The sequence below is a fragment of the Carassius carassius genome, chromosome 17 (genome assembly GCF_963082965.1).
Source record: "Carassius carassius chromosome 17, fCarCar2.1, whole genome shotgun sequence".
Lineage (NCBI taxonomy): Eukaryota > Metazoa > Chordata > Actinopteri > Cypriniformes > Cyprinidae > Carassius > Carassius carassius.
In genome coordinates, this window is record NC_081771.1 from 29087849 (window position 1) to 29114371 (window position 26523).

Below are 26523 nucleotides of genomic sequence, written 5' to 3' on the forward strand. Positions count from 1 at the left end.
GAAAGTCACAGGGAAGGAGATACGCCAAGAGCCTTGACTTGCATATGTTGCCAGGTCTTGCTAGAAAAAAAACAGCAAAAAATAAAAAAAATAAATCCAAATTATTTATATTGAAAATAAAGCCAAATATTGCAACCTGTACCTGCATAAACTGGATCGCTTTATGAGCGAAACCATAAGCAGTGGTGTCCCCGTGAAAAACTATTTGGCTAGTTTTGAGTAGCATTCAACTGGTTTTTCTGTGAAAATCTGGTAACCCTGACCATAAGCCCAAATAGTGACGTGACATTCAGCCAAGTATGGTGACCCATACTTAGAATTCATGCTCTGCATTTAACCCATCCAAAGTGGACACACACAGCAGTGAACACACACTCACTGTGAACACACACCCGGAGCAGTGGGCAGCCATTTAATACTGCAGCGCCCAAGGAGTAGTTGGGGGTTCAGTGCCTTGCTCAAGGGCACCTAAGTCATGGTATTGCCAGCCAGAGATTTGAACCCACAACCCTAGGGTTAGGAGTCAAACTCTCTAACCACTAGGCCACAACATCCCAAAGATGCTGCTAATAAGTGGACATGGCAACACTGCAAGATCATTCTCTGTGAAGCAGACTTTCAAAAATAAACAACGCCTCTGTCAACAGTGATTTTGTTACAATTGTTGAATGTAATGAGTATTTGGTTGCTGTAGTATTACTTTAATCAAAAATAGTGGATACCAAACACGCAAGACTCCAAAACTTTAAGATTACAATGGTGTCAGTCGCCGCACTTTCGCAAGTACACGCATCAATTTACAATTTAGGGGATTCAGTCCAGTATTTTATTGGGTTGTCACACCTGAAGGTTTACAGTGTGAACATGGCCATGAACACAATTAAGACTGGGGCCGATTTGATTGGTTTTTGTCAATGGGCCATTTTGGGAAGATATAAAGCATCAGATTTTTTGCCATAATCTGATATAACACACATCAACCAACGTATTTGAGTGAAGTCTTTTACTCTGTTGTCAACATGAAATTATTATGCACAATTCTTCAGTGCTTGTTCCACATACTGTAAAAAAAATAAATGTGTTAGATGCTGTTTCCACCAAGTATAAATAGAAATAAATAGCATATTGCATACAAGTGCAAAGAGTGAAAGATGCTCTTCACACAAAGTATAAATAGAATACACTATTTGTACTAAAGGTAAAATATCTGGTGGGCAAAAAATTTGTGTTCCTGCATAGTCTGCTGATGTCACAAATCACTGTCATATCTCTCAAACCAATCAAGTCCTGAAGTCCAGTATACAGTATATTCTGTTTTATTCAGAAATATAACATATTTCAGGAAAAAAAGTGGTAAGTGCAAACTCCATTTAATGTTGACTTAAAAATCAGGGACAAATGAATCTTTTACTGGTTTTATTATCTCTAGAGTCTCCTGTACATGTAGAGCCCCTTCGACACTTACAATGTTGTTTCCTAGATAGGGTTTCTAGCACTGCACTGCATGTGAGGGGTTCATCTCAATAAACTACACAATATTTATGTTTTTCTTTGTTCTGTTATAAAGGTCTTCGGGTATATGCCCCCAAAGATTCTGAAAATTATGCAATGGGACAAACCACTAAATTGTACTGTATGAGCAACAGTTTGCTTGAAACACATTTTTCAATGTATTTTCAAATCTTTAAACAATTGTCATGGTTGCATGAATGTTTTATAGTTCCTTTTAGACGGTTGCACAAAAGCTTAATTCTTAAATAACTGGAGAAGATCGGACATATCTCGTTTTCATGATCTTACTAATATTTAAAGTAGAAAATCATGTCAAAAATATAGATTATTTGATAGCCTGTGATGCACTGATAGGGTGGAAACACTGAATGAACTGAGCAAGATTTATTCACATACTTTACTGAGAGAGTACAGTATCACTCCACCACTGAATTTTGTATTTAAAAGGCAAAATTGTGCTCAGCTGCACCCACATCTGGTTATATGCCATTTTCAGTAGTAATACGCTAACATCTCTTTTTAATCTTTTTAAAATTCATTTTTCTATGTTAATCTCTGTTTCTATGTTAATTATATCAGGATAAATAATGGCACTGCATCATCGAGAAATGACAATGACTCAGCACATTTAGCACCTGGTTGAAATGCTACAAAATCGGGCCCGGTTTAATGCTTAATCTGTTATCAAATATACAGGGAATCTGCTTTTGCCAAAACAGTGTAGAATCTCCCAAGTAGAGTAAATTAATTGCTATTTTGTGAACTCTTATGTATTGTCAACTCTGGCATTGTCAGTGTGTATGTAAATCTAGAGTTTATATAATATCTCTCTCTGACCTGTTTACATATCAGAGCTGTAATATTCTTGCTTTATATTTGAATCGTTTTGAATATAAAAATATTTATCAGGCCTTTGAGCAAACAGCTGCAAGAGGTCTAGTCTATTCACGTGAATGAAAACTGTGAATGTTGAAAGTGACTCCAAATATCTGAATGGTCAAGGTTCTGATATTTAAAACTCAGATGTTGCACATGAAATATATATTTCAACAGAAAGTTCATTTTGGTAGCTTAGGATACTCTGTCTTAACATGCAGTTCTCTGTAAGAAACACCCTGTCAAGAAGCCTTCAAAAAGCATATTAAAATTAAAATGATACTGAACTTATAAAGCGTCCTTTTGCTAATTTCACATTTCTTAACATGCAGTTCTCTGTAAGAAACACCCTGTCAAGAAGCCTTCAAAAAGCATATTAAAATTAAAATGATACTGAACTTATAAAGCGTCCTTTTGTTAATTTCACATCATCAATCCACCTTTGTTATGGGATATGCAAGTCTATGAACTTCAGAATACATAACACAGGTTATAAAAGCTACTAACAATTTAAACAAAGGCTCCAGCCTCCACAGTCTGACTTGATTGCATGTTTCATGTGCATTTATTGTCATGGGAACAGTCTGGGAACAGATGAGAAATGTTTGTTCCAGGGCTCCATGGCCACCCAGACGGTTAACAATAGCTTAGACTTAATTAGTGTACAGATATGACAAGTGCTTGGGGACAGTTTGCACCACTTATGTAGAGACAGAAACAAAGAGAAAGAGCTTTTAGAGAAGTAGATTTGGCTGTTAGTATACTTTTGAGTGTAACTGGATACATGCACATAATGCGAACACACATGAATAAGACAACAGTAAAAAAAACACGCCATATCAAAAGCAGTGAAGGCCATTTACATGCCATGTTTAAAAAATGCTTAATATAACCACAATTCTTTAAAATGGCTCCAATTCCTATAATGACAGACATTCAGTATTGCTGGAATTACTTTCAGAGCGATTTTTTTCGAGTTTATTGACAGCAAGCCAACAAAGACCCATTTAACTTTTAAGCATTTAGAATAAACATAATCTTATTGTCTGTTGGCGTGGATGCTAATATAGTTATCATTACAGTTTTCATTCAACAGGCCTTTAGAGTTAAGGGTTTGATCACAGTGTGTCAAAGATTCAATGCTGTTAGAACATAGATGGTCCTTACACCGGTGATATAAACCTCACCAAAGATGTAATCCACCAGTGCAGGTTAAAATATTAATGGCTGTGGGTGTGTTGACAAGTGTTGGCCTGTTAGAGTGTCTTTTGCAGGAAACAAGAAGCACTGGGATGTGACTGGGCCTGTTTGTTCAGTGCACCACGGTCATTAATGATTGACATTCACATAATTGGGCTTAACCCTTTAAGTTGCTAACAACAAACCATGTTACCGTGGCATCAGCTTGCTCTTTATATAGTGATGATATTGTCACAGAGAACATACACAACACTTCTCAACCGGACTCTTGACGTCGGCCAGAGGAAAGTTCTACAATGGTAGGATGTTTTAAATGATTTATTTGTCTGATGCATTATTTAAAATACTGAACAAATGTAATTGACTTTTAATGAATGTTCTTAGTCTTCATGTCTGCTTTTGTCAACAATTAATTTGTCTCAGTTTTGATTGTCTTGGTTTTTGGTTTTGGGTTTGTGTTATGAAAATTAAAATAGAAAGCTCCTTTTTCCAAGAGACTTTTGCTTTAGTAGGTTTAAACATACTTCTCATTTACGTCATTTAGCGTGAGTGCATCTCAGTCCATGTCGGCCAGGCAGGTGTGCAAATGGGCAATGCATGCTGGGAGTTGTATTGCCTGGAGCATGGGATCCAGCCAGATGGTCAGATGCCAAGTGATAAAACGATTGGCGGGGGCGACGACTCCTTCAACACCTTCTTCAGTGAGACTGGTGCTGGAAAACATGTTCCTAGAGCGGTCTTTGTTGACCTGGAGCCCACTGTCATTGGTAAAGAAACTGATTATCTTTGTATAATTCAGCTCTACAGTGAAGAAGTGTCTTTATTTTTCCCCTCAATTTAGCGCGCATCGAATCAAGAGTAATCTGTCATGAATATATGATGCAATTTGATTTTCTAGATGAGGTGCGCACAGGTACCTACCGCCAGCTGTTTCACCCCGAACAATTGATCACTGGTAAAGAAGATGCTGCCAACAACTACGCCCGTGGGCACTACACCATTGGCAAGGAGATCATTGACCTGGTGCTGGACAGGACTCGCAAACTGGTAAGAAAATCTTGGGGTAAAAATTTGGACAATCCTTGCCAGTGATTGCAGAAATAACTCATGTAATCCTGCAGGCTGATCAGTGCACTGGGCTCCAGGGCTTCCTGATCTTCCACAGTTTTGGTGGTGGCACCGGCTCTGGGTTCACCTCTCTCTTAATGGAACGGCTCTCTGTCGACTACGGGAAGAAGTCAAAACTGGAATTTGCCATTTATCCAGCTCCTCAAGTGTCCACTGCTGTGGTGGAGCCCTACAACTCCATCTTAACCACCCACACCACCCTCGAGCACTCCGACTGTGCCTTCATGGTGGACAACGAGGCCATCTACGATATCTGCCGTAGAAACCTCGACATCGAGCGCCCCACCTACACAAACCTCAACAGGTTGATTGGGCAGATTGTTTCCTCCATCACAGCATCCCTGCGCTTTGATGGAGCCCTGAATGTAGATCTGACCGAGTTCCAAACCAACTTGGTGCCGTATCCACGTATACACTTCCCTCTGGCCACCTATGCCCCAGTGATCTCCGCAGAGAAGGCCTATCATGAGCAGCTCTCCGTTGCAGAAATCACTAACGCTTGCTTCGAGCCAGCCAATCAGATGGTGAAATGCGACCCTCGTCACGGCAAGTACATGGCCTGCTGTCTGCTGTACCGTGGAGATGTGGTTCCCAAAGACGTCAACTCTGCCATCGCCACCATCAAGACCAAGCGTACTATCCAGTTTGTGGACTGGTGTCCCACTGGATTCAAGGTTGGCATCAACTACCAGCCACCGACCGTGGTTCCTGGAGGAGACCTGGCTAAGGTGCAGCGTGCTGTATGTATGCTGAGCAACACCACAGCCATCGCTGAAGCCTGGGCTCGTCTGGATCACAAGTTCGACCTGATGTACGCCAAGAGAGCTTTCGTTCATTGGTATGTGGGTGAAGGAATGGAGGAGGGTGAGTTCTCAGAGGCCAGAGAAGACATGGCTGCTCTGGAGAAGGATTATGAAGAGGTGGGAACAGACAGCGTCGGAGAAGAGGGAGAGGAAGAAGGAGAAGAGTATTAAAGGAATCCCTACACAATCTTGTCCAGAAACATCACAGATAGCTTTAAAAGCAGTATTTTCACTGTCACAAAATATTGTTTTATGTTTGCTATTGTCATTAGAAGGCCTTATTTGATATGTAGTTTATGTGCTTTTTTCCCCTTCATATTTTATAGATTTTTGTTATTGTGGATATTGGAAGTTGTCACTCTGTTTTTGTTTGTCTGTGTTCAGTTTATGAATATGAGCAAATCATCCACATGACTCATAAGGCCAACCTGCATATGACAGTCCATAAAGTTTAATGTGATATCTTTTAAAGACTTCATATTGACTTTTTAGTTGTTTGTCTATTTCACTGAGTTGGCTGTCATAAAACTCAGTTCATCAGCAAATAAGAAAACAGGTTGCTAACAACAGTTACTATAGTGACTAAAAGTTTTAAATGTTACCATGCTAACCACAGTGCTAACAGCTTTCGTTTTCTTGGTTTAAGTGCTCTGGGGTATGAATAAAAGACTGGGCGGTTCTGTGCCACCTGAAGACGGCTTGTGTAATGTCTTTGTAATTCGACTGCCTGAAGACTAAGAGAATGCAAATGGAGAACACAATGAAAGGGTGCCATGGAAGCAATCAACAAAAGTTTTACATTCACAATTTGCGTGCCCTTAGATCATGAGTCAATTGCGTCAATCGAGAGATGCCCTTGCAGAGACTTGAAGTTTAAAATCATGTTATAGCTAATTGAAATTTGGAACATATTAGTTGTTGAATTAAAGGACAAAAATGTCACTTTAAGATACTTTCTAGACAAGCCTAAGTTTTAACAGTAAATCTTAAGTAGAAAAATTTTCAGCTGTAAAAATGACCAATATAAAAACTTCACTTCATTTGCTAACTTACATTTTTAAGAGATTTCAATGTAAATTATATTAAAATGACTTAAAAATCAAGTTGGATTTCATATAATGTCCGAAAAGTAATAAGAACTTATTTTGATGAGTTTATGTAAAAACATAATTGCCATGACTTTCTGGTCGTATAAAAAAAATTAGGAAATTGGTAAAAAGGGACTTGGACTTTCTGTATAGGGTTTATTTTTTTATTTTAATATATTTGAAATATTTGTAGAACTTTATCCTTTTTAAGAAGGTTTTTTCATCAGGGTGAGGTGAGATTGCAAATAATCCAGACAAGGTAAATTCCACAAACAATGGTCTAATTTACATTGAAGATCGTCTGTTTGGATGCAAATCAAGCAATTAACAGCTCATTATACATACAGCTCTTTTTATTTAACCTTTTAAAGCAAATCTTCCCCCACGCTGTCCGATGCAGAAGGACACTTTTCCTCTAAAACCAAATGACTTTTTATGGTCTCTCACATTCAGGACATTCACGTTCATTAATAGTATAACTTGAAATTTACCCTTTCATAGCTTCTTTCTTCAATACATGGGGGCACAAATGTACGGCCCTCCACTTAAAAACAACACCAGGCATTCCAGACATTCTCTGCTGAGTCCTTCTCTAAACATTTAGACTTATTTAAGCCACAAAATCTTGTGTGGGGAAAGAGTGAGAAAGCATTATTGCAGTCACTGTGTTTAATGTGAACATAAACTATACAATACTGTCTTCCAGAGAACATCTGATGAGGTTTTCTGCAGAGCAGATTTGGATACATAATATATATCTATCAAAGTGCAGAGTTTATTACCGATAAACGTGAGGTTGCAACATGTTTTCCTAACTGATTAAATATGTTCTGGTCTTCTATAGCCAATAACATTTTAGTAACTTAGAAGAAATTCAGTTTCAGAAATGATTTGTCCTTTAGGTGTCTTTCAAAAATAAAGCCTGCTATTTTATGAAAGCAACATCTGGAAATACATTTTATATTAGTCTATTATGTGAAAGCAATAGGTTTTGTGAAAGTTAATGAAACATGAAATGTTTTTAACAATAGCTTTGAGCTTGCTGATATAATAAAAAACTAAGCTAAGAGAAAAGAAAAGAATGTAACCATAGAGACCAGGGGATTTCAGGCTTCAGTGATCTCGTGTGAGGGACCCTATTCTAAAATGTAAAATGCAGTTGTATATATTTGTGTGTGTGTGTGTGTGTGTGTGTGTGTAAAAACCCAATTTATACCTCGAAAAAAATTACATTAAAAGTAATAAAATATTATTTCTAAAGTTTTTAGTTTCTATGTTCTTTCAAACTCACTATTAATCTTATTATTTAACATTACAGTTTTAACACTGTTTTTCCTCTGAGCTTAGACTATTGCCCAACCCTTAGCACTCCTCTGAGTTTAAAAAAACTAATTTATGATACAATTACATTGTGGTGTATAGTGTTTTTTTTAGGTTTGACATTCAGTTTACATTCACATTATATTGAAAATAACTTTGCCAAATATAGTAAACAACAACAACAACAAAATCAACATTTTGTGTCCCTCAGATGAATTCGGGACAATATGATTCTCATATATCAACTATTTCTTTAGGTAAACTGTTCACAGAATTACATTAAATCGCTTGTAAGTCTGACTGAAACGGAACCTAACATCTTTCTTTGTCTGGTGTGGCGATTAGGGTTTATAGTGGATATTATTAAATATATATATATATATATATATATATATCTTAAAAACGGCCTCACTTATTAGTGTCCAATATTCGCATATGGTGTAAATGTGTATTTTTGTTTTTTGTTGTTCATTTATATTTTTTACAGTTTGAATAATATAAAATAAAAACGTCCCTTGACGTAGGCCTACTCGGCTCTGCTCTCAATCCTTCTATGATTGGTCACTTCACACATCAAGCTCCACCCAGATGTACCCTCCTCCTCTTTCTCGTGACCGCTAACTGCCGCTCGCGCCAGAGAGCAGCCAGAGCCCCGCCTCTCCTCCATCCGGTCGCGCGCCGTTATATAAACTTAGCCTGGCCCCTTCCGCAGCAATTCTGCCTTCATTTTCCGAGCCTTAACGTCGGTCTGAAGGAAAATCTTACAAAATGGTGAGTCTTAACTTCACGTCTATTTTCAGTAAATAGCACACACGTTTATTTTCTGTCTGGAAACCGTTATTTTTCATCCTGAGATGTACGTGTTTAGTACGAAAGGTATTCAGTGAGTTTTCTATAAAATGTAAAGCACCCTTCTGTCTGAAATATTGTACGGAAGATATGTTAATTCGTTTAATCTTGGTGTTTAGTGATGTTTAACAGTATTTAGGGCATTGGGCGGTCGCGAGAACAATGCGCGCGCGCTCAACGGCAAGGGCTGTGGCCAGTCTGGCGCACTTTAAAGACACGCAGAACAAAGAAAAAGCAGCAAAAGCCCAAACAATTTAATGTAGAAAATTTATAAATGTCCTCATAAGATACATATATTACATATTCAGAAATGGTGTAAGCGTTATAAATGGTGTAGCTTGATTTTTGTTCGATGCGCGAGAGGGTGGAGGAGCAGACACGTCAGAATTTCAAAGACTTGGATTAAAGTCTCCAGTTAAGGCGCGCGATCAGATATCGCGCCTTTTTCTTCCACTCGTTTCTTGTCACTGAATAATACAGAAAACTGGGTGGTAACGTCACACGATGGGTGGGGGATGGGCCCAGCCCTGCCCTTTGGGTCTATGTCTGCATCGCTGGTCTTTAAAAAGCCTTAAAATGTCTTAAATTCAGATTCGATGAGTATTAAATATTTCTGGCCACATTACCGATAAAATATATCCAGTCTGACGGACCTAATGACCGTTTTATAATCATTGGACAGGCAAAGGATTTTTTTCTTCCCCCGCGGTCACGGTATTTAACTGCATCATCAGACAGAATCGCAGTAGCAGAATACAGGTCGAAGCAACGTTTACCTTCTTTGTTTATAAATGTTCTTAATAATAATATACTTCGAGCTACAGCTGACCAGCCTACTAGCTAACATTAATTCAAAATGTTTTATTTTACTTGCCCGGCCGGATAAATATTGCTTTTGTTACACTATTTTATTCTGTTTCACTAACAAAAATAGTTCAAATCAAAGATCACAGCAGAAGTATCGCACATTCTCCAGGGATCACTAGGCCGTGTTTTGTTACTGAATGATTCAGCGTTTTGAATGAATCGGTTGAAATGAATGAACCAAATGACTGATTTACCGTGACCTACTGGTGGTTTAATATGTTAAAACGTATGTATTTAAAACATCAGTCTTATAACATTATTTATTGCAGTTGTAATTTAGCAGATTTAATTATTTAATCTGACTAGAAACAGCCCTATAGTTTTATATTGAATTTAATGAACAATTGTAATGATTTGTCATGAAAGATGATGCAAACATTTAAAAAGGTAAAAAAAAATAGGCCTTTGTAAAGGTAAATAAAATCTGGCAGATTTAAGGATGTAAAGATAAAATATTAAATTGTAAAAATATTGCTTCAGAATAAACTATTTTCACCACCAAAAATCTCAGCATTGCAGTACTTTTGTGGGGATATTTTGTGTATGAGAGTTGGTATTGAAAAGTCTTACATTTAACTGTAGAAACACGGCTGACTAAATAATTATCTTTATATGTTTCATATGACGAAATGAGTACATGACATTCAAAGAGCAGTACTGTGAGAGGAAGAGAACAAAATGGCTGTATTTTAAACCCTCCCTATCCTTTGGGCCTGGTCAGCATTTAAGCCTGCGTGCCTTCATGCAGATAAAAATGACTGGAACAGCTGCAGTGTGGCTGGTAGGGAGCTGGTAATGGACATATTGATCCACATGATGACCAATTGATCTTCGGAAATGGGCCATCTTGTTCAGTACTCCCTGTTACTGGGCACTGAGCTTGTTTCTAACATAAGACACGTAGTCAGTTAATGTAAAGTCCGTACTTATAACATGCCTTGTTTGTCATGTTAGGAATTTGTAATGCTACAGTGAAAACAATGTATACTGTCACATCAATGCATTCAAACAAAGGCACCATTCAACAGTTCTCCAAATGAAAATAATAAACATTCTGCCCTGTCATTCTGCACCATTTCCTTTATGGACATAGTGTGTGCATCTAGATATCTGCTGTGGCCTCTTTTTTCCATGTGGTTAACAGAAATATGTGCAGTGACTTTATTCTATAACAAGGCCACTTGTTTGATACATTTAAAGACATATAATTGACATGATCACAAATAATCCCCCCTCTCTCTCTTTCTACAGCGTGAATGTATTTCAATGCACGTCGGCCAAGCCGGAGCCCAGATGGGCAATGCATGCTGGGAGTTGTATTGCCTGGAACATGGGATCCAGCCAGATGGTCAGATGCCCAGTGACAAAACCATTGGAGGAGGTGATGACTCCTTTAACACCTTCTTCAGTGAGACTGGGGCTGGAAAACATGTCCCAAGAGCAGTCTTTGTCGATCTGGAGCCCACTGTCATTGGTAATTATTTCTTATAAATGAATTTTGTTCCCTCCCAGCTGTAAAATTTTGAGCTTTCGAGCAACTCTAGGTGTTTTGGTTAGCTTGCAGTTAAAAGAAGATCCTACTTTTTTCAGATGAGGTGCGCACAGGTACCTACCGCCAACTGTTCCACCCTGAGCAGTTGATCACTGGTAAGGAAGACGCTGCCAACAACTACGCCCGTGGGCACTACACCATTGGCAAGGAGATCATTGACCTGGTGCTGGACAGGACTCGCAAACTGGTAAGATGCTCTTACTGCCACTGTCTTCTATATAAATTGTAGATATTAGTTAGGAAGTTCACCCCAAAATATACTAGTCACTAGGTAATAAAATATCAGTGAATTTAGTTATCAGTGATAGTTATTATAATTTATATATTTCCCATCAAAACATTCAGTATTTTGTTTGCAGGCTGATCAGTGCACTGGACTCCAGGGCTTCCTGATCTTCCACAGTTTTGGTGGTGGCACCGGCTCTGGGTTCACCTCTCTCTTAATGGAACGGCTCTCTGTCGACTACGGAAAGAAGTCAAAACTTGAGTTCGCTGTCTATCCAGCTCCTCAAGTGTCCACTGCTGTAGTGGAGCCCTACAACTCCATCTTAACCACCCACACCACCCTCGAGCACTCCGACTGTGCCTTCATGGTGGACAACGAGGCCATCTACGATATCTGCCGTAGAAACCTCGACATCGAGCGCCCCACCTACACAAACCTCAACAGGTTGATTGGGCAGATTGTTTCCTCCATCACAGCATCCCTGCGCTTTGATGGAGCCCTGAATGTAGATCTGACCGAGTTCCAAACCAACTTGGTGCCGTATCCACGTATACACTTCCCTCTGGCCACCTATGCCCCAGTGATCTCCGCAGAGAAGGCCTATCATGAGCAGCTCTCCGTTGCTGACATCACCAACGCTTGCTTCGAGCCAGCCAATCAGATGGTGAAATGCGACCCTCGTCACGGCAAGTACATGGCCTGCTGTCTGCTGTACCGTGGAGATGTGGTTCCCAAAGACGTCAACTCTGCCATCGCCACCATCAAAACCAAGCGTAGCATCCAGTTCGTGGACTGGTGTCCCACTGGATTCAAGGTTGGCATCAACTACCAGCCACCGACCGTGGTTCCTGGAGGAGACCTGGCTAAGGTGCAGCGTGCTGTATGTATGCTGAGCAACACCACAGCCATCGCTGAAGCCTGGGCTCGTCTGGATCACAAGTTCGACCTGATGTACGCCAAGAGAGCTTTCGTTCATTGGTATGTGGGTGAAGGAATGGAGGAGGGTGAGTTCTCAGAGGCCAGAGAAGACATGGCTGCTCTGGAGAAGGATTATGAAGAGGTGGGAACAGACAGCGTCGGAGAAGAGGATGAAGAAGGAGAGGAGTATTAAACTGAGGGCTTGCTGACCCTTGTACAACCAAGACAACTCATGCCTAACTTAAATCTGAAAATGTTCTGTTATAAACCCACATTCCATGAAATAAAAATGTTCCCTTAGCTCAACCTTTTCAATAAAAGGTGAAAATAATCTGTTGCCATTGTCTTTTTTTTTGTCACTAAGTATGACTGAGACACTGAGCCTTGCCAAAACTTAACAGCTTAAAGTAGCTGACATGGTATATGATTTATTATAGTTAGCAATCATCTCCACATTAGCAATGGTAAGAGAAAAGGGGAAAATGTTTTCACAGGTATGCAAACGGCACTATAGTGTAGGGGGGGGGGGGGGGGGTGATTTATAGCAATAGTGATCACTACAACTAATTTTACATAATGATTTAAATATTTGTTCCAAAAGGTTTTTATTTGATGAAAAAAAAATTGCATTATTAAATGAACTGTTATTTATAACCCTTTTTTCCCTTCTGGTGCCTGAAATGGATGGATTTTGGTCAATAACTAGACCTTGTCTGGTTAAGAAATGTTATGGATAAATAATGATAATTAAATCGCCAGTTGGTGGAAGCAAGTCCATGTTTTAATAAATGATTTATTGAATCATTAAAATCAAAGATTCGTTCAAAATGGCTGATTTAATTAGAAACAACAGCTGAATGACTTGAATCCCTGGCTCACTCGATTCATTCAAAATGATTCATTGGAGAAACCAAGCACTGTTGCTATGCACTGTTGTATAAAATTAACAGCACATTTGTGGTCGCGAAAAAATAGAAGATATTCAGAAAAGTACATTGCTTGTTCAAGGAATATAAAAACGTAAAAACTCAAACATGGGTATATTTTTCTTTTATTGCTTGAATCAAAAGGGGAGTCAATTCTAAGTCTTCATCTGGCAGTGAACGCTTTTGGACTCTCAAGACGTGATTTTGTTTGGTTTTACCAAGGGGATGCTTTTTGAATTTTTTTCAACCGGGCATCCTCCCTCAGTTCGAGCCCTGATTATATGTCTGCAAAAATCATTTGAAGCGTTCAAATCCTATAAATCTTCAAAATCATCAGAAAACTACATTTAGTCAAACGTGCAAATGTTTGAGTCATATTGCTCTATATTCAATGCCATGGAACCAAACTACGTATTATCCTCGACGTAGGATAATTTTATCCAGTCTGCTGCTTTGGATATAGTTTACGGATTAAACAATGTTGTGTTTTGTCTTGCATGTGAAACAGGAGAGCCGGTGTTGTGCCTAATTCTAAGCCCCTGGCAGATTATTGCCCCCCCCCCCCCCCTAGTATTGGTGGGGGGTGGAGAGTTTAGGTTTAGGCATATGTAATGTGGGAGGAGTTTGATCTGGATCCAACCACACACACACACACACACACACACACACACACACAGACTTATGTATACACAACATACAACTGTGTGCTACCAGACCAAGTACTGTTTATAAAGTCTATGAGAATCATAATTTGGAGTACTGGCAGAGAAATATGAATTTTTGTAAGCTTGTCAGTCTATTTGTGCCTGTTTGACATATGGATAGAATGCAGCCGTGGTTTAAGCGCTCATGGAGTGTACGATACAAAGTGGGCCTCTGTGCTCTGACCCCGGTTTGCTCTCAGTTTATCTGTCAGTCCAGCAAAGAAGCTGAAACAGCCGCCCAGATCCCGAGCTAATAATAATAATAAAATAACAAGTTAAAGGATTGGTTATGCTTGTCACATGACTCCAGAAATTTGCTAAACAAGTCATGTGGGCCGATGACAAGCATGTGCAAATGTTACAGCCACAAAGCCAGGGAGTTGCTTAGCCATTGTTCTTTGCTTTTTACTGCATTTGAACTTTCAGGAGTGTGTAGGATGACTTCAAATTAATACATTAATAATAATAGAATGTTAACACCTAATTTTAAGGTCCAATTCTCACTATTGACTAGTTGCTTATTAGCATACATGTTACTATCGTATTGGCTGTTTATTAGTACTTATTAGGCCTTATTTTCCATGACCATGTTCCAGATCCCTTAATCTGACCCAGAACCTAAACTTAACAACCACCTAACTAACTATTAATAAGCATCAAATTCAGAATACACTGAAGGACTCAGTTGATAATGAATGTGTTCACTCATCTAAAGAGTTACCTCGCTAGGTTTCTTGCTTCTGTTGAGCACAAAAGATGATATTTTGAAGAATTGGTTACCAAAAAGAAGACAGTAGCCATTAAACATAATATATATATTTTCCCATACTACAGAAGTCAATGGCTACCATTAATGGTTTGGTTATCAGCATCCTTCAGAATATCTTCTTTTGTGCTCAAACAGTTGAATTAAATAAAGTTTTGGAAAAATTGAAGATGCATAAATGGCGATATAATTTTTATTTTTGGGTGAACTATTCCTTTAATATTGACAATATTATATATATATAAAAAATCTTATTATCCAAAATTTTTTGAAAAACAATAAAACTTTTTTGAAAAATATACATATATTTTTGTACATATTTTTTACACACAAGTTGTGAGGTATTTCCTTTATTTTATAAAAACTTCAGGGCTTTACAAAAACAGCTTGAGAAATCCCATTAAATCTCACATCACACTTTATAAATAGTGTAAATGTTACTGTCTCACAGGGGAAATCTCAGTATGATCTGCTCAGAGGTCAATTTTCTACCAATGGTAAATCCTGCCATTTATGGGCATTTATGCAGTACACTGTATCTTCCCAATTACAACGCATTATCATTCATCGTGCTTGCTATTTATTTATTCAGATCAGCAGCCCTACGGCTAACAGGGTAGCATAATATTTTGCTCTGGATCAAGTAATGCATGTTTTTTTGCACTGAAACCAACCACACATGGGTGCTACAAAATTTTAAAATATTCAGATCAATCGTTACAGTTTAACCTATTAATTCCTGATTTTGCTAGCTCTGACTCTCAATATTTGACCTTGGACCGGCTCTGACCCCATCTAACCCCGCCCCATCGTACCGTGCTGCCCTCCACTAATCGCTGTCATCGTCAGACCAGCCAAAGTCGTCCATGGTGATGGCCATGTTGAGGTTGCCTCCCTCACGGACACTGCAGGACTTGGAGGAATTCTTCTTTGCTTGCATGTTCAACTGCATCCCTGATTGGCTGAGGTTACCACCGGGAATGTTCATATCCATGTCAAAGACGTCCCCGAACCCCAGCATGATCTTCTGTAGGCTGGCCTGGCCCAGATCCCCGTTACTGCAGGTTGATGAAATCTGACAGCTGACCTCTGAGCTTTTGATCTCCTCCATGTGAGCCTCATAGAAGGACTCGGCACTGAGAGTGGCCGCCAAGGGGGAAAGATGTGAAAACAGCTGCGAAAAGACATTAGAATTAAAGGTGGAAATATACTTCAGTGGAAACTGCATTCCCGTTCTTTCTGGCCATCATTTTTCTATGATTTTTAAAACACTTTACATAAGCCTTTATCTATAATGCATAATAAAGGTATTCATAACGTACAGGGTTATGCATTATATCTTTTCATAAATAATTTTGTAACAAATTTGTAACAATTCAAAACAAGGCATAATACTTTCTAACAGTGTAACAATTAATAGATAAGTATTATAAGTGTGGTTACAGTTATTCGTGAAATCATACAATGCATTAAAAGGTTCATAACAAGGCATAATAAATGCATTAAAAGTGCACTTAATTGTCCTAAGTAATCTTAGAAGTATATTTAAAAAAATGTACAAAAAAATCACTGTTTTTAACAAGTATGTACACTTAAAAGTATATAAAGTATGTAATAATATCAAATCAAAAGATGCGCTTTAAAGAAGTGTGCGTTGATGTGTTGAATAACACTACAGTGCATGCAAAGTACTTTATTAAAGTATTATAGTAAAGTACTGTAAAGTGGTATTCAATATTGAATTTAAAATTTATAATTTGAAATATACTAAACTGCGACTTCATTATAAATATGTAATTACAAATATAAAACAAGTGTATGTTAAAGCATAATTGTTTCTCACAAGGCTATGTTACTGTGTATACTGTATTATGGAGATTTTCTGAATGCAGTCTGCACCACACAATCAAAACACACTACCTCTTATGGTGCATACAATGCAAAGTTTTGTTTTAGCCCAGACTTGGAGGCTTTGTTGAAGTTTCACTACTCCTTTGTGCAACTTCCTACTTTTTCAGACCGCTGCAAGGTCACGTGAAAACACAACAATGTCAGCATACTACAACTTTAAAAACTGTGCATTGGTGTGTCATATAAACTCTTGATTGAAATTATAGGCTTCATTCATAAAACATTAGCAAATATATGAATAAATTCAGAGTAACTGGAGTGTAAAATGGACCTTTTTGAAAACCAGAATCACAAACCTCAGATTCGATAGTTAAACGTGTGTATGTTAATAAGCAGATTACCTAGCTATATTGGCAAACAAACTCGCAAAATATTATTGTATTACATATGGTGTTATCAAAATGCAGTGCCTAAAAAAATGTAACGTTCTGATGTTTTACACATAATTTATACATTGCTGGGAGCAGGTGTAAATTGTTTTGTGTACCAATTAATATTTTGAAAATATTTTTGAAAAATTGTCATAAATCCAAAAACTGTATGCCAGTCCAATGACTTAACAATTTACACACACACACACACACACACACACACACACACACACACACACACACACACACACACACACACACACACACACACACACACACACACACACACACACACAAGAATCATTCTGCTTTTGTTTCATGAATGAAGCCCATAGTGTAGCTCTATATTTTCTTCTTTGTCCTGCAGTATCTCAGCTTAAAATGCAGAGACAACTATGAGTAAGCGATTCATAGGTCACGAACAGTCCAGATATAATATATGATAAAGATATTATAAGCAGAAATTATAAACACTGTGACACTATCAAAACATCCAGGCCAGCCCAACACAGCAACTTTAACTCAGTCAGAGTTTTGGGTAAGACTCTTTGTCTGTCCAATCTCAGACAATCTCAATGAGATCTTCATTATTATTATTAGCCTTTATTATATCTGTTTGATACCACAAATGGTGCAAAAATGACACATTACATAAAGATGAAGGCCCACTAGTGGCATCTAACTGACTCATAATATAATACTGTAATTCTCAAACTCTGCCGTTCTGGATTGCAGTTTTATGTACTATGCAGCACACAGGATGCAGAAGTGTGAGTTGTTGTTTTGAGCACAGAATGAAGAGGACTCACAGGAGTGCAAGATCTGGATCTTTCCATAAGTCTGTTTTCCCACTCTGTCAGTCGCCTTTCTCTTTCCGCCAGCTCTTGCTCCTTACAGCTCAGCTCCCTCTCCAGCTGCTTCAAGCGCTCCAGCGTCTCCTCAATCTCACACCTCACAGACAGAAGACACAGCAAGTTTGAGCAACACACTTATATCATGTACAAAAAACATGGAAAAATCATTATTGCCAATTCAAAATGCACCTTTGACCTAAACCCCCCCCCAGCTGTCTGCAATTCACATCCGTGCCAGCAGGTGGAACTGTCCGCTAAACAATACAACCCACACACAAAGCCTTTAGTGAGGCTATTTATAAACAGGTATGTGTTTATGTGTTCCTCAACCCCTCTGCCCTCAAAGTCCTATCAGCCCCTGCCAAACTCTCTCCACACACACTCTCAAAACTTCCCTCCTGCTAGAATTGATTTCTCTACCACTCTCATGAGGAGCGTTTCCAGAATTTCTCACCCTCCCTCTTCCTCCCCCTTCTGCGCCTCGCTCTCTTTTTCCATTCCTCTCAGTTCCTTTCTGACATATCTCCCTTCATGCACTGCAGCTTTGCTGAAGTCGAGCATTCATTGTGTCTGTTTCCTCTATTTGTTTTTGCTCTTACAACTCATACCACTATGTCCAAACTTTTAAAACTTAAATTATTACACTATATAAACAACTCATAAGTGTCCAGTACATTAACACTTCAAAAACTAAAAAAAAAAATTGTCAGCAAGTTCTGGGCTGTATGTACCTCCACTCTGCTTTGTTATGTAAGAAGGAGTTGCACTGGCGCGGCAGTTTGCTGTCGTTTCTCATGGTCTCTAGGGTGCTCAGGACCTGTTTGAACTGTGGCCTTTCCTGGAGATGAAAGAGCGTGTTTATTATGATCATCCTTCAGCACAATGTAATACACAGACTAAATCAAAGTTTGAGTTCAAGCATTCATTAAAAGGATAAAAACCTCATCCACTCTCCTTTTTTTGGTCACTTAGCTCTTAAAATGTTAGGTCATAAACCTTCGACACACATACCTATTCACTAGTAAATGTTTAGGAAATTTGAGGTCACACTGAGGTCAGCAAGAATAAATGGCATAATTTGAACACGATTTGATTATGAAAAACCATTCTCTGAAATAAATAAATATACACTAATTCTCCACCTGCTGAAAAAATGTGTCTCGCAGTATGTTATTTCAGGCTCAGTGTGAAGATGTTCCTGTTTCACTAAGACTTCATTTGAAGGAACAGCTGCTTGTGATGTTTCTTCATTTGCAAGTCTCTTTGAATAAAAGCACCTACTGAATGACTAAATGTAAACAGTTTATAGGATTCCAGTGAGCCTGATCCTCATGAGCTGAATTTCGGCTCTATCCCACCACGTACCTTGGGCTCTGCAATCCAGCAGTGTCTCATCAGGTCTGCGAAGCTGGCGGGACAGCTGCTGGGAATGGTCGGCCTCTGGAACACATGCACACACATTAGAATCCATTTCAAAAACCCATTATAGCAGCCATTACAGCAAATTCTAATTTTAGCACTAGTCCGGTTTAAGCTCCCAAAAGCAACTGCTGCAAAGCGTTCCTCTGGGCTAAGTTTACATCACAACTCATATGGAGCATATATCTCCATTTTCAAAGAGTCTGATATATAATAACAGTTTTTAACAGTGAGCTTTTACATGGCCGCTGTTTACACGGCTAAGTGATAAAACGGAGTTCTCACTCAAGATAATGGAACTTTAAGAGCATGTGAGGAGAGATGCTGTAATGGAGAGTTGTCGAATCCCATTTGATAAGCCACACATGTAGGAATCTAATACTGTCCAAGTGGCTCGTCCAGTAGCTATAGCGACACAGTATTAGATCTGACAAACAGCACTGGTACACCACATAATCATGAGCCCACGAGAGAATGGAAACTGCGCCTTCCCACAGGGAATTTAACATAAAACCAAAATATCTTTATAAACATCTTTGGACTATCTTTCCTCTGTCTCAGACTGGGATGTTTATCTTAAAAGGTTTCCTGAATACCCCCTACAGCACTAAAACCACTGTGGTCTCATCCCATCTCCACTTGATGGAGAGAACCACAGTATATCTTAACGTTCTTTAATGTATGCCGCAGCTCAATAAAAGTTGCAGGGGTTCTTGTTCACATACAGAGTGAAGCCTCTGGATCAGCCCGCTATAAATAACCAACTAAAGCAAGCAATGGAATCTATGATCATACTGTTCCGTTACCCGCAGGAAGAACAAGAAATGCTAAAATTCCTTCTTCAGGTCAAATTCTTAGCAAGCACTGCATATGTATATATATAATTGTAATATTTTCATTGGATTGGTAGATCTGAAATAATCTGATCAACAGGATAAAAATAAGCACGTAAAAGCTTGAAATTGACTACTTTCTCAATCAGATTTGAGAATACCTTACACACGTGTGCAGTCCCATGATGCATATGAATACATATTTCTTAAGAATGTGTTTACATCTTTGACGTACATGTCAGCTTTCTTTACAGATGTGTTATTAAAATGACCAGCTCTCCAGTTCTGAACATGGCAACTGGGTGTAACGCATGCCTTTTATTCAGAATACATGTAATGCACATCTAAACAAATATGTAAACTGGACTGCAAAGTTTTGGTTCACATAAACAAGACTTTCAGAATATGAAATGCAATTGGATTCAGTCAAACTGAAGAAAATAAGTGCATGTAAACATAGCTAGTGAGTGAATTAGTGATTCTAAATGGACTATAAAATTAATTCAATATTAAAAGTATTGGTTAAAATAGTTCAGTCTAATTAATGTTGGCTATTTTGTATAATATCTTTTGTGTGGTATGTATTTTGTATTTTAAGGCTTATTAGAATATTGTGTCACTAGCCTACCAGCATGCAGACAGTAAACAAACTCTAGCGAAATAATTTTTTTGCTAAATTATTTGCTGCCCATGTACTGTATATCACTTAGGATCACAGACCGCATGGGTGGATCTAAGAGTACCATACTCTTATTTGTAACTGAAAGCATGATAAAATTTACCAAAATGTGATAAATGAGAATGCGAATGAGTTCTCTGCGCAAAGATTTCAAGTACAGAAATAGCATTCCTCTCTAAAGAAAACTAGGGGGATTGTGGGACACTGTGTAGTACCTCGTGTTTTTCCACCACCAACCAGGCCACCTGCAAACCCTCAAAACCTTTAAATGGCACTTCTCTGGTCAGCATCTCCCATAATACCTGCAAGACCAACCACAAATCAAACAGTAACTGTACAGATGTCCTGGCATTGCTCTCTACAGAAAAAAACTGACATATTCCACAAACCAAAACATATATGGGATGAACAACACGGCATGCAGATTATGCCGTATGTGTTTGAAATAATAGTTGATTCAGACAGTCAAGCATATATTCACAACAGCCATGTGTGTGTATATACTGTACTCTCATTTTATGAACCTTGTTTTTAATTACAGGGACACAGAGATAATAAAAATAAAAATGTGATCACAGCATATTCATACTACAGATATAAGCACTGACCACGCCATATGAGTAGGTGTCACATGTTTCTGAGACGGGCAGACTCTGGATCACTTCAGGAGCCATCCAAGGGAAGGTGCCCACCAGAGACATGTGCGTTGTGTGAGAAACCAACTTAGATGCTCCAAAATCACAGATCTGAAACCGAAAAAGAAATGCATTATGCAAGGACTGTCAATTTGATATTTTAAACACAGTTTAAATCCTAAGACTTTATTATGAATATTTAGATGTGAATAAAAAACAGGAAGCATACCTTTAATACATTGTCTGCAGTTAACACAACTAATGGAGAGAAAAGAAAACAGTTATCTGTGTATAATCTTAATGTTTGCAGTTTTTGCATGTGGAATTGCTCACAGCACAGCTAAGAACTCACCATTTCTTGACTTCAGGTCTCTATGAATGACTTTCACAGGGGCCTCGGCATGTAAATAATGCATTCCTACAGAGAAACAAATCACAGAACCAGCCATTAGCTCATAAGGAAAATGTGACTGAGCTCATAACATAAACACATGCATTCATACAGGCACGTACCTTTAGCAATATCCATCGCCCACATCATTACTTGATCCATATCCATCTCCTCACTGTCAACACTGGACAAATATTCATACAGTGATCCTCTGCTGGCATATTCTACAATACAAACACACAAACCATATACATATCACCACGTTTCAACTAAATATTGTGGAGCTGATATATACTGTAGATGATAGATTCATTTCGTTGGACCACAACATTTTGGGGTAGGTAAGTTTTTTAAAATGTTTTTTAAAAGTCTCTTGACCTCACCAAGGCTGCATATAATTGCAAAAAATTATATTAAAAAAAGAAAAAAGAATTTGCTGCTCAAGGGACATGTTGAAAACAGATATGTAGCATATATGTATATATAATCTTGGATGAATAGAAAGTTCAAACGAACAGCATTTATTTGAAATACACATCTTTAGTGACATTATAAAAGTTTTTACTATCACTTCAATTTAATACATCGTTGTCGAACAAAAACTACTCATTTGTGTGTATTGCTTGTCATTGTAACCAGTTTTACAGAGCGAGAGACAAGCTGAACAAGTACAAATACAGCTCAGGGCTTCCCATTTACACACGCACACATCCACAGACACGCAGGGAGCAGATGCTGGCAGCAGGAGTCCGAGAAAGACAGCATGCACAGCCGTTAGATTTACTGAAAACCCAGCTGACAAAGCCACTGACAGACATGCTCTCGAGAAATGATTAGGCCACATAAATCTGCTCATAAGCGCATTCACATCCCTGGAGACAAAGATCACAATAGGATGTTTAAAAAAATGGCAAGACAACTGTGCAAGCATGTAAGTGTGCGTCTGTCCTGCTGATGAATTATCCTCACACCCTGATTACCCACAAAGCTTTTTACAGTCACAACAACATGACAATAAGCAGTGGTTACATTTTTGGAAGAAGGGTACAAGAGGGGCATAGCTTAGGAATAAAATAATCACAAAGAATATATCTATAATAAAGTAGCAATGAGATTAGTGAAAATTTTCCGTATTAAAATTATTCAAAATCATTTAGAAATTTTCTCTTTTAATTGCACATCAAATAACAGATTAACTTTCCGAATGTTAATACACAGCTTTTTATTAAAACTACCGGGTTGTTTGATAAACCTTCACTGCATGGCTGCAAATATCTTTTAATTTCATACTGTAAGTCACTTATTACATTTATTTTAAGAAATATTCAAATAACTATTCGATATTTTAAATCAAAAGGTGCATCTCAATAAATTAGAATGTCGTGGAAAAGTTAATTTATTTCAGTAATTCAACTCAAATTGTGAAACTCGTGTATTAAATCAATTCAATGCACACAGACTGAAGTAGTTTAAGTCTTTGGTTCTTTTAATTGTGATGATTTTGGCTCACATTTAACAAAAATCTCAACAAATTAGAATACTTCATAAGACCAATAAAAAATACATTTTTAGTGAATTGTTGGCCTCCTGGAAATTATGTTCATTTACTGTTCATGTACTCAATACTTGGTAGGGGCTCGTTTTTCTTTAATTACTGCCTCAATGCAGCGTGGCATGGAGGTGATCAGTTTTTGAATATATTATAATATATTGTCATTTATTCTACAGGGCAGTTGAATGCTTGAATCTGATTGGCTGATGAACGTTCTGAGGTGTGCAATTATTTTCTGGGAAATGCACAGCATACGTAGTTCCAGACAGCTCTCTTGACCGCATTACAGTTCCATATCACTACGCATAGCTAACTTAGCATACAGCACCGATACAGTACACAGGAGTAACAAAAACAACAACATGAAAGTAAATGCAGATGACATTTCTCACTAACGAGGTAATAACAGTGCTGTTTAAAGACGCTGGTGCAGAACACTGTTGAGGTGATGCACAGAGGTAGCCTGATTTCACACAAGCTCTCTCTCTCTCTCTCTCTATCTCTTTCTCTGTGTGTCTCTGTCTCTCGCGCTCTCTTTCTAATAACTTAATTAATAACTGCATTAGAATGCTATCAAAGGCTCAAGGCTACATTTCCATCTTTAAAATTATGTTTTTGAACTAGCAAAAGAGGCATTGGATGAGATGCGGAAGAAATAATCTAAAAACCGGATGAATCCCTTTAAATATATCATCTGATCTATGTCTTGAGGTGTGGTAACCGCAGTATAAGTGGAATAATTGCATCGTGGCAGCATCACTACTTCGGGTGTGCATTTTTTCCCCAATAATTCAATGGCCCAGAGTCAATTATTCCTTTCATATAGTGTTGGCTATACTATAAATGTACTGATGAAATCATTTAGTTATTTTAACATGGGCTTACATTATTAAAAGAAACCTAATACACTTTATAATTTGCATTTTTCTCCTTTTTTGCATAATGAAAATATGTGCCTTGAGTTTATTCAGTCATAGAAATTCTTAGTTTTATATATTTTATAAAACAGAGGGACAATTAATTCCAAATAGGAAATTATCTCACAATCCTCACATTTTTTTCTTGCTAGAATTGCATCATATAAACTCAAATTTCAGACTTCTTTTTCTTTATACCTCACAGTTATAACTTTTTTCTCTCAGTTCTGACCTTACTTCTTGGCCATTCTGTTTTTGTTTGCAATGCTTGCAATGAAATATGTTTATATCACAATTCAGATTTTCTCGCAATTTTTCTCAGAATTCATAAATTCCACATTGTGAGCTATAAGCTTAGTCGGGCTAAAAGTCGAGCTTCCATAGACAATAGTCTGAAAAACAAATATTTCAAATATTACCCTATAGTAAATATTACTCTGTTTTCAATTTTTTATTTTTATCCAGACCTGGGAAAAAAATCTAATTCCATACTTTTACATAATATGTAGGAACCTTGGATCTAGATATATGCGCAATGGCCAAGAGACATACCTAGTAACCTTTTTTTATCTTATGAGCATCTAAAGAGAAACCTCTTACCAATAAAAACTGGTTATGAAACAAAAAGAGACCACGTTTTATTATTACCTGTGACAATGCCAAAGTTGGGCGCTTCCAGAATGGCTCCATAGAACTGAATAATATTTTTGTGGCTCAGGACACTCAGAATCTCAGCCTGGATGAGGTGAAGGAAAAAAAAAGAAAACAGATGCAGAGGTGAAAGTCACAGATTGCGGTCAAACACTCAGGCTCAAATGAGTGCTGCATCAATGTCATAAAACTATTTTTTCATTACAGTATGTCAAGGTCAAATATTACGCTAGAAATGTGCGTGAACATGGAGCCATTAGCAGTATTGTGGGACATGTCCGCTGGGACTCGAACTGAATGGCTTCAGCCAGGAAAGCTGCTAAACTCTGGTAAACTGTGGAACAGACTCTGTCAGTGCTGCTGAGCATGCATCAATACTGACAGTAACACACACCACCTGCAAACCCACATTAAGATGCTACATTTTACACTTACAGTATATCAAATTTGCTTTAGATAAACTGAGAAAGGCGGGGGAGAGATGAAGGGAAAAAGAGATGGTCATCCTTACACTCCCCCTCTCTCATGACAATAAACAAGTTTGACAGATGGAAGGAATACAGGAAATGATGTAACATTGACTATGTACACACATACTGTGTCCAGCTTTCTCAACATTTAGATTATGTACTGAATTTGATTAATAACTTACCATTATCTCAAAGGATGCAGTATGTCATATCAGTATTGTTTGCCTGCATGCACAGTGAATACTGGAACATGCTGATTTGATGTACTGCTTTTTTCTTATTCTTTTGCATAGAATGCATATTTAGACTTTTAAAACAAACTGTGCATAAACAGCTTATTGTGTTTATCACTTCAAACCGGCCTGACAATAACATATATGCATGCATGTATTTAGTAAAGCAATATAAGCAATATAGCTAATCTAAATTGCTTGATTGTTTATATTGTTGCAAAATGTAAGCTATTTTATCATCCAATGCTAAACGTGACTATAAGGCATGAACTAGATATTAATATAAACACAATGGTTCTCTGTAAAGCTGCTCTGAAACAATGTGTACTGTAAGATAAAATTGATTTGACTTATTCAAAAAACTCTGACGAACCTCAGCGTCAATCTTCAGCAGTTTTTTAACAGCCACTTCTTTGTCCTGTGAGATCCAGTGTGCCCTGTACACGCTCCCAAAACTCCCACCGCCGCAGTTCTCATGGAAGCGGACGTCATCGAAACGGATCTGAACGAAGCTAGCGCTGAGGGACGACATCTCATACTGACATTCACTGTGGCTGAGGAAAGAGAGAGACAAAGCTAATTAATATATATATATATAAACATATTTGGCCAATGAAGTGATCAGGACAATGTCACACAAATTATTTTTTATAATACTAAGATATAAACTGAGAGAGAATATATATATATAAATCCCTAAAAATGTATAAAGCACATAACAAAGTAACAACTCTCAAAATGAACACTGAAAATATAAAAATAAGAGGTAATTCAAAATAGTCAAGCAATAAATGCTATAAACTACATCAGGGTCACGTGACTTCAATCTTCATTTTTATTTTGTTGAAAACCTTTCATTTAGAATAGTTTGC

At 37.8% G+C, this 26523-nt stretch overlaps 3 protein-coding genes and 1 long non-coding RNA gene across 4 annotated transcripts; 3 read left to right on the top strand and 1 right to left on the bottom strand.

Annotated features, from left to right (window-relative positions):
* The first annotated feature begins 272 nt into the window (after positions 1-272).
* LOC132161546 (uncharacterized) lies at positions 273-2675 on the top strand. Its single transcript, XR_009438155.1, has 2 exons — positions 273-2537; positions 2570-2675. It is a non-coding gene; the product is annotated as an uncharacterized LOC132161546 (long non-coding RNA).
* Positions 2676-3759: 1084 nt separating this feature from the next.
* LOC132161544 (tubulin alpha-1A chain-like) lies at positions 3760-5826 on the top strand. Its single transcript, XM_059571673.1, has 4 exons — positions 3760-3887; positions 4133-4355; positions 4487-4635; positions 4710-5826. Exons 1-4 carry the CDS (start codon positions 3885-3887, stop codon positions 5688-5690), a joined length of 1356 nt encoding a protein of 451 aa, XP_059427656.1. The 5' UTR covers positions 3760-3884; the 3' UTR covers positions 5691-5826.
* Positions 5827-8539: 2713 nt separating this feature from the next.
* Positions 8540-12676, top strand: LOC132161547 (tubulin alpha chain). The gene is made up of 4 exons (XM_059571678.1): positions 8540-8698; positions 10895-11117; positions 11234-11382; positions 11555-12676. Exons 1-4 carry the CDS (start codon positions 8696-8698, stop codon positions 12530-12532), a joined length of 1353 nt encoding a protein of 450 aa, XP_059427661.1. The 5' UTR covers positions 8540-8695; the 3' UTR covers positions 12533-12676.
* A 2393-nt stretch (positions 12677-15069) lies between these two features.
* On the bottom strand, positions 15070-26205 carry LOC132161548 (mitogen-activated protein kinase kinase kinase 20-like). The gene is made up of 11 exons (XM_059571679.1): positions 26025-26205; positions 24946-25033; positions 21951-22052; positions 21790-21855; positions 21667-21695; positions 21411-21548; positions 21018-21104; positions 19237-19311; positions 18603-18709; positions 17827-17968; positions 15070-15909 (listed from the first exon to the last, which is right to left on the bottom strand). Exons 1-11 carry the CDS (start codon positions 26181-26183, stop codon positions 15565-15567), a joined length of 1338 nt encoding a protein of 445 aa, XP_059427662.1. The 5' UTR covers positions 26184-26205; the 3' UTR covers positions 15070-15564.
* Between the last annotated feature and the right edge of the window lie 318 nt (positions 26206-26523).

What these genes read in the sequence shown, in the direction of transcription:
- LOC132161547 (XM_059571678.1), top strand. An exon ending in TCTGGAGCCCACTGTCATTG is followed by an intron (nt 11,118 to 11,233) that starts GTAATTATTTCT and finishes TACTTTTTTCAG; the next exon opens with ATGAGGTGCGCACAGGTACC. An exon ending in TGGACAGGACTCGCAAACTG is followed by an intron (nt 11,383 to 11,554) that starts GTAAGATGCTCT and finishes TTTTGTTTGCAG; the next exon opens with GCTGATCAGTGCACTGGACT.
- LOC132161544 (XM_059571673.1), top strand. An exon ending in CCTGGAGCCCACTGTCATTG is followed by an intron (nt 4,356 to 4,486) that starts GTAAAGAAACTG and finishes TTGATTTTCTAG; the next exon opens with ATGAGGTGCGCACAGGTACC. An exon ending in TGGACAGGACTCGCAAACTG is followed by an intron (nt 4,636 to 4,709) that starts GTAAGAAAATCT and finishes GTAATCCTGCAG; the next exon opens with GCTGATCAGTGCACTGGGCT.
- LOC132161548 (XM_059571679.1), bottom strand. Translation starts at nt 26,183, where the DNA reads ATGTCGTCCCTCAGCGCTAGCTTCGTTCAGATCCGTTTCGATGACGTC. An exon ending in AGACCTGAAGTCAAGAAATG is followed by an intron (nt 21,696 to 21,789) that starts GTGAGTTCTTAG and finishes TCTCTCCATTAG; the next exon opens with TTGTGTTAACTGCAGACAAT. An exon ending in CATAACAAAGCAGAGTGGAG is followed by an intron (nt 17,969 to 18,602) that starts GTACATACAGCC and finishes TCTGTCTGTGAG; the next exon opens with GTGTGAGATTGAGGAGACGC.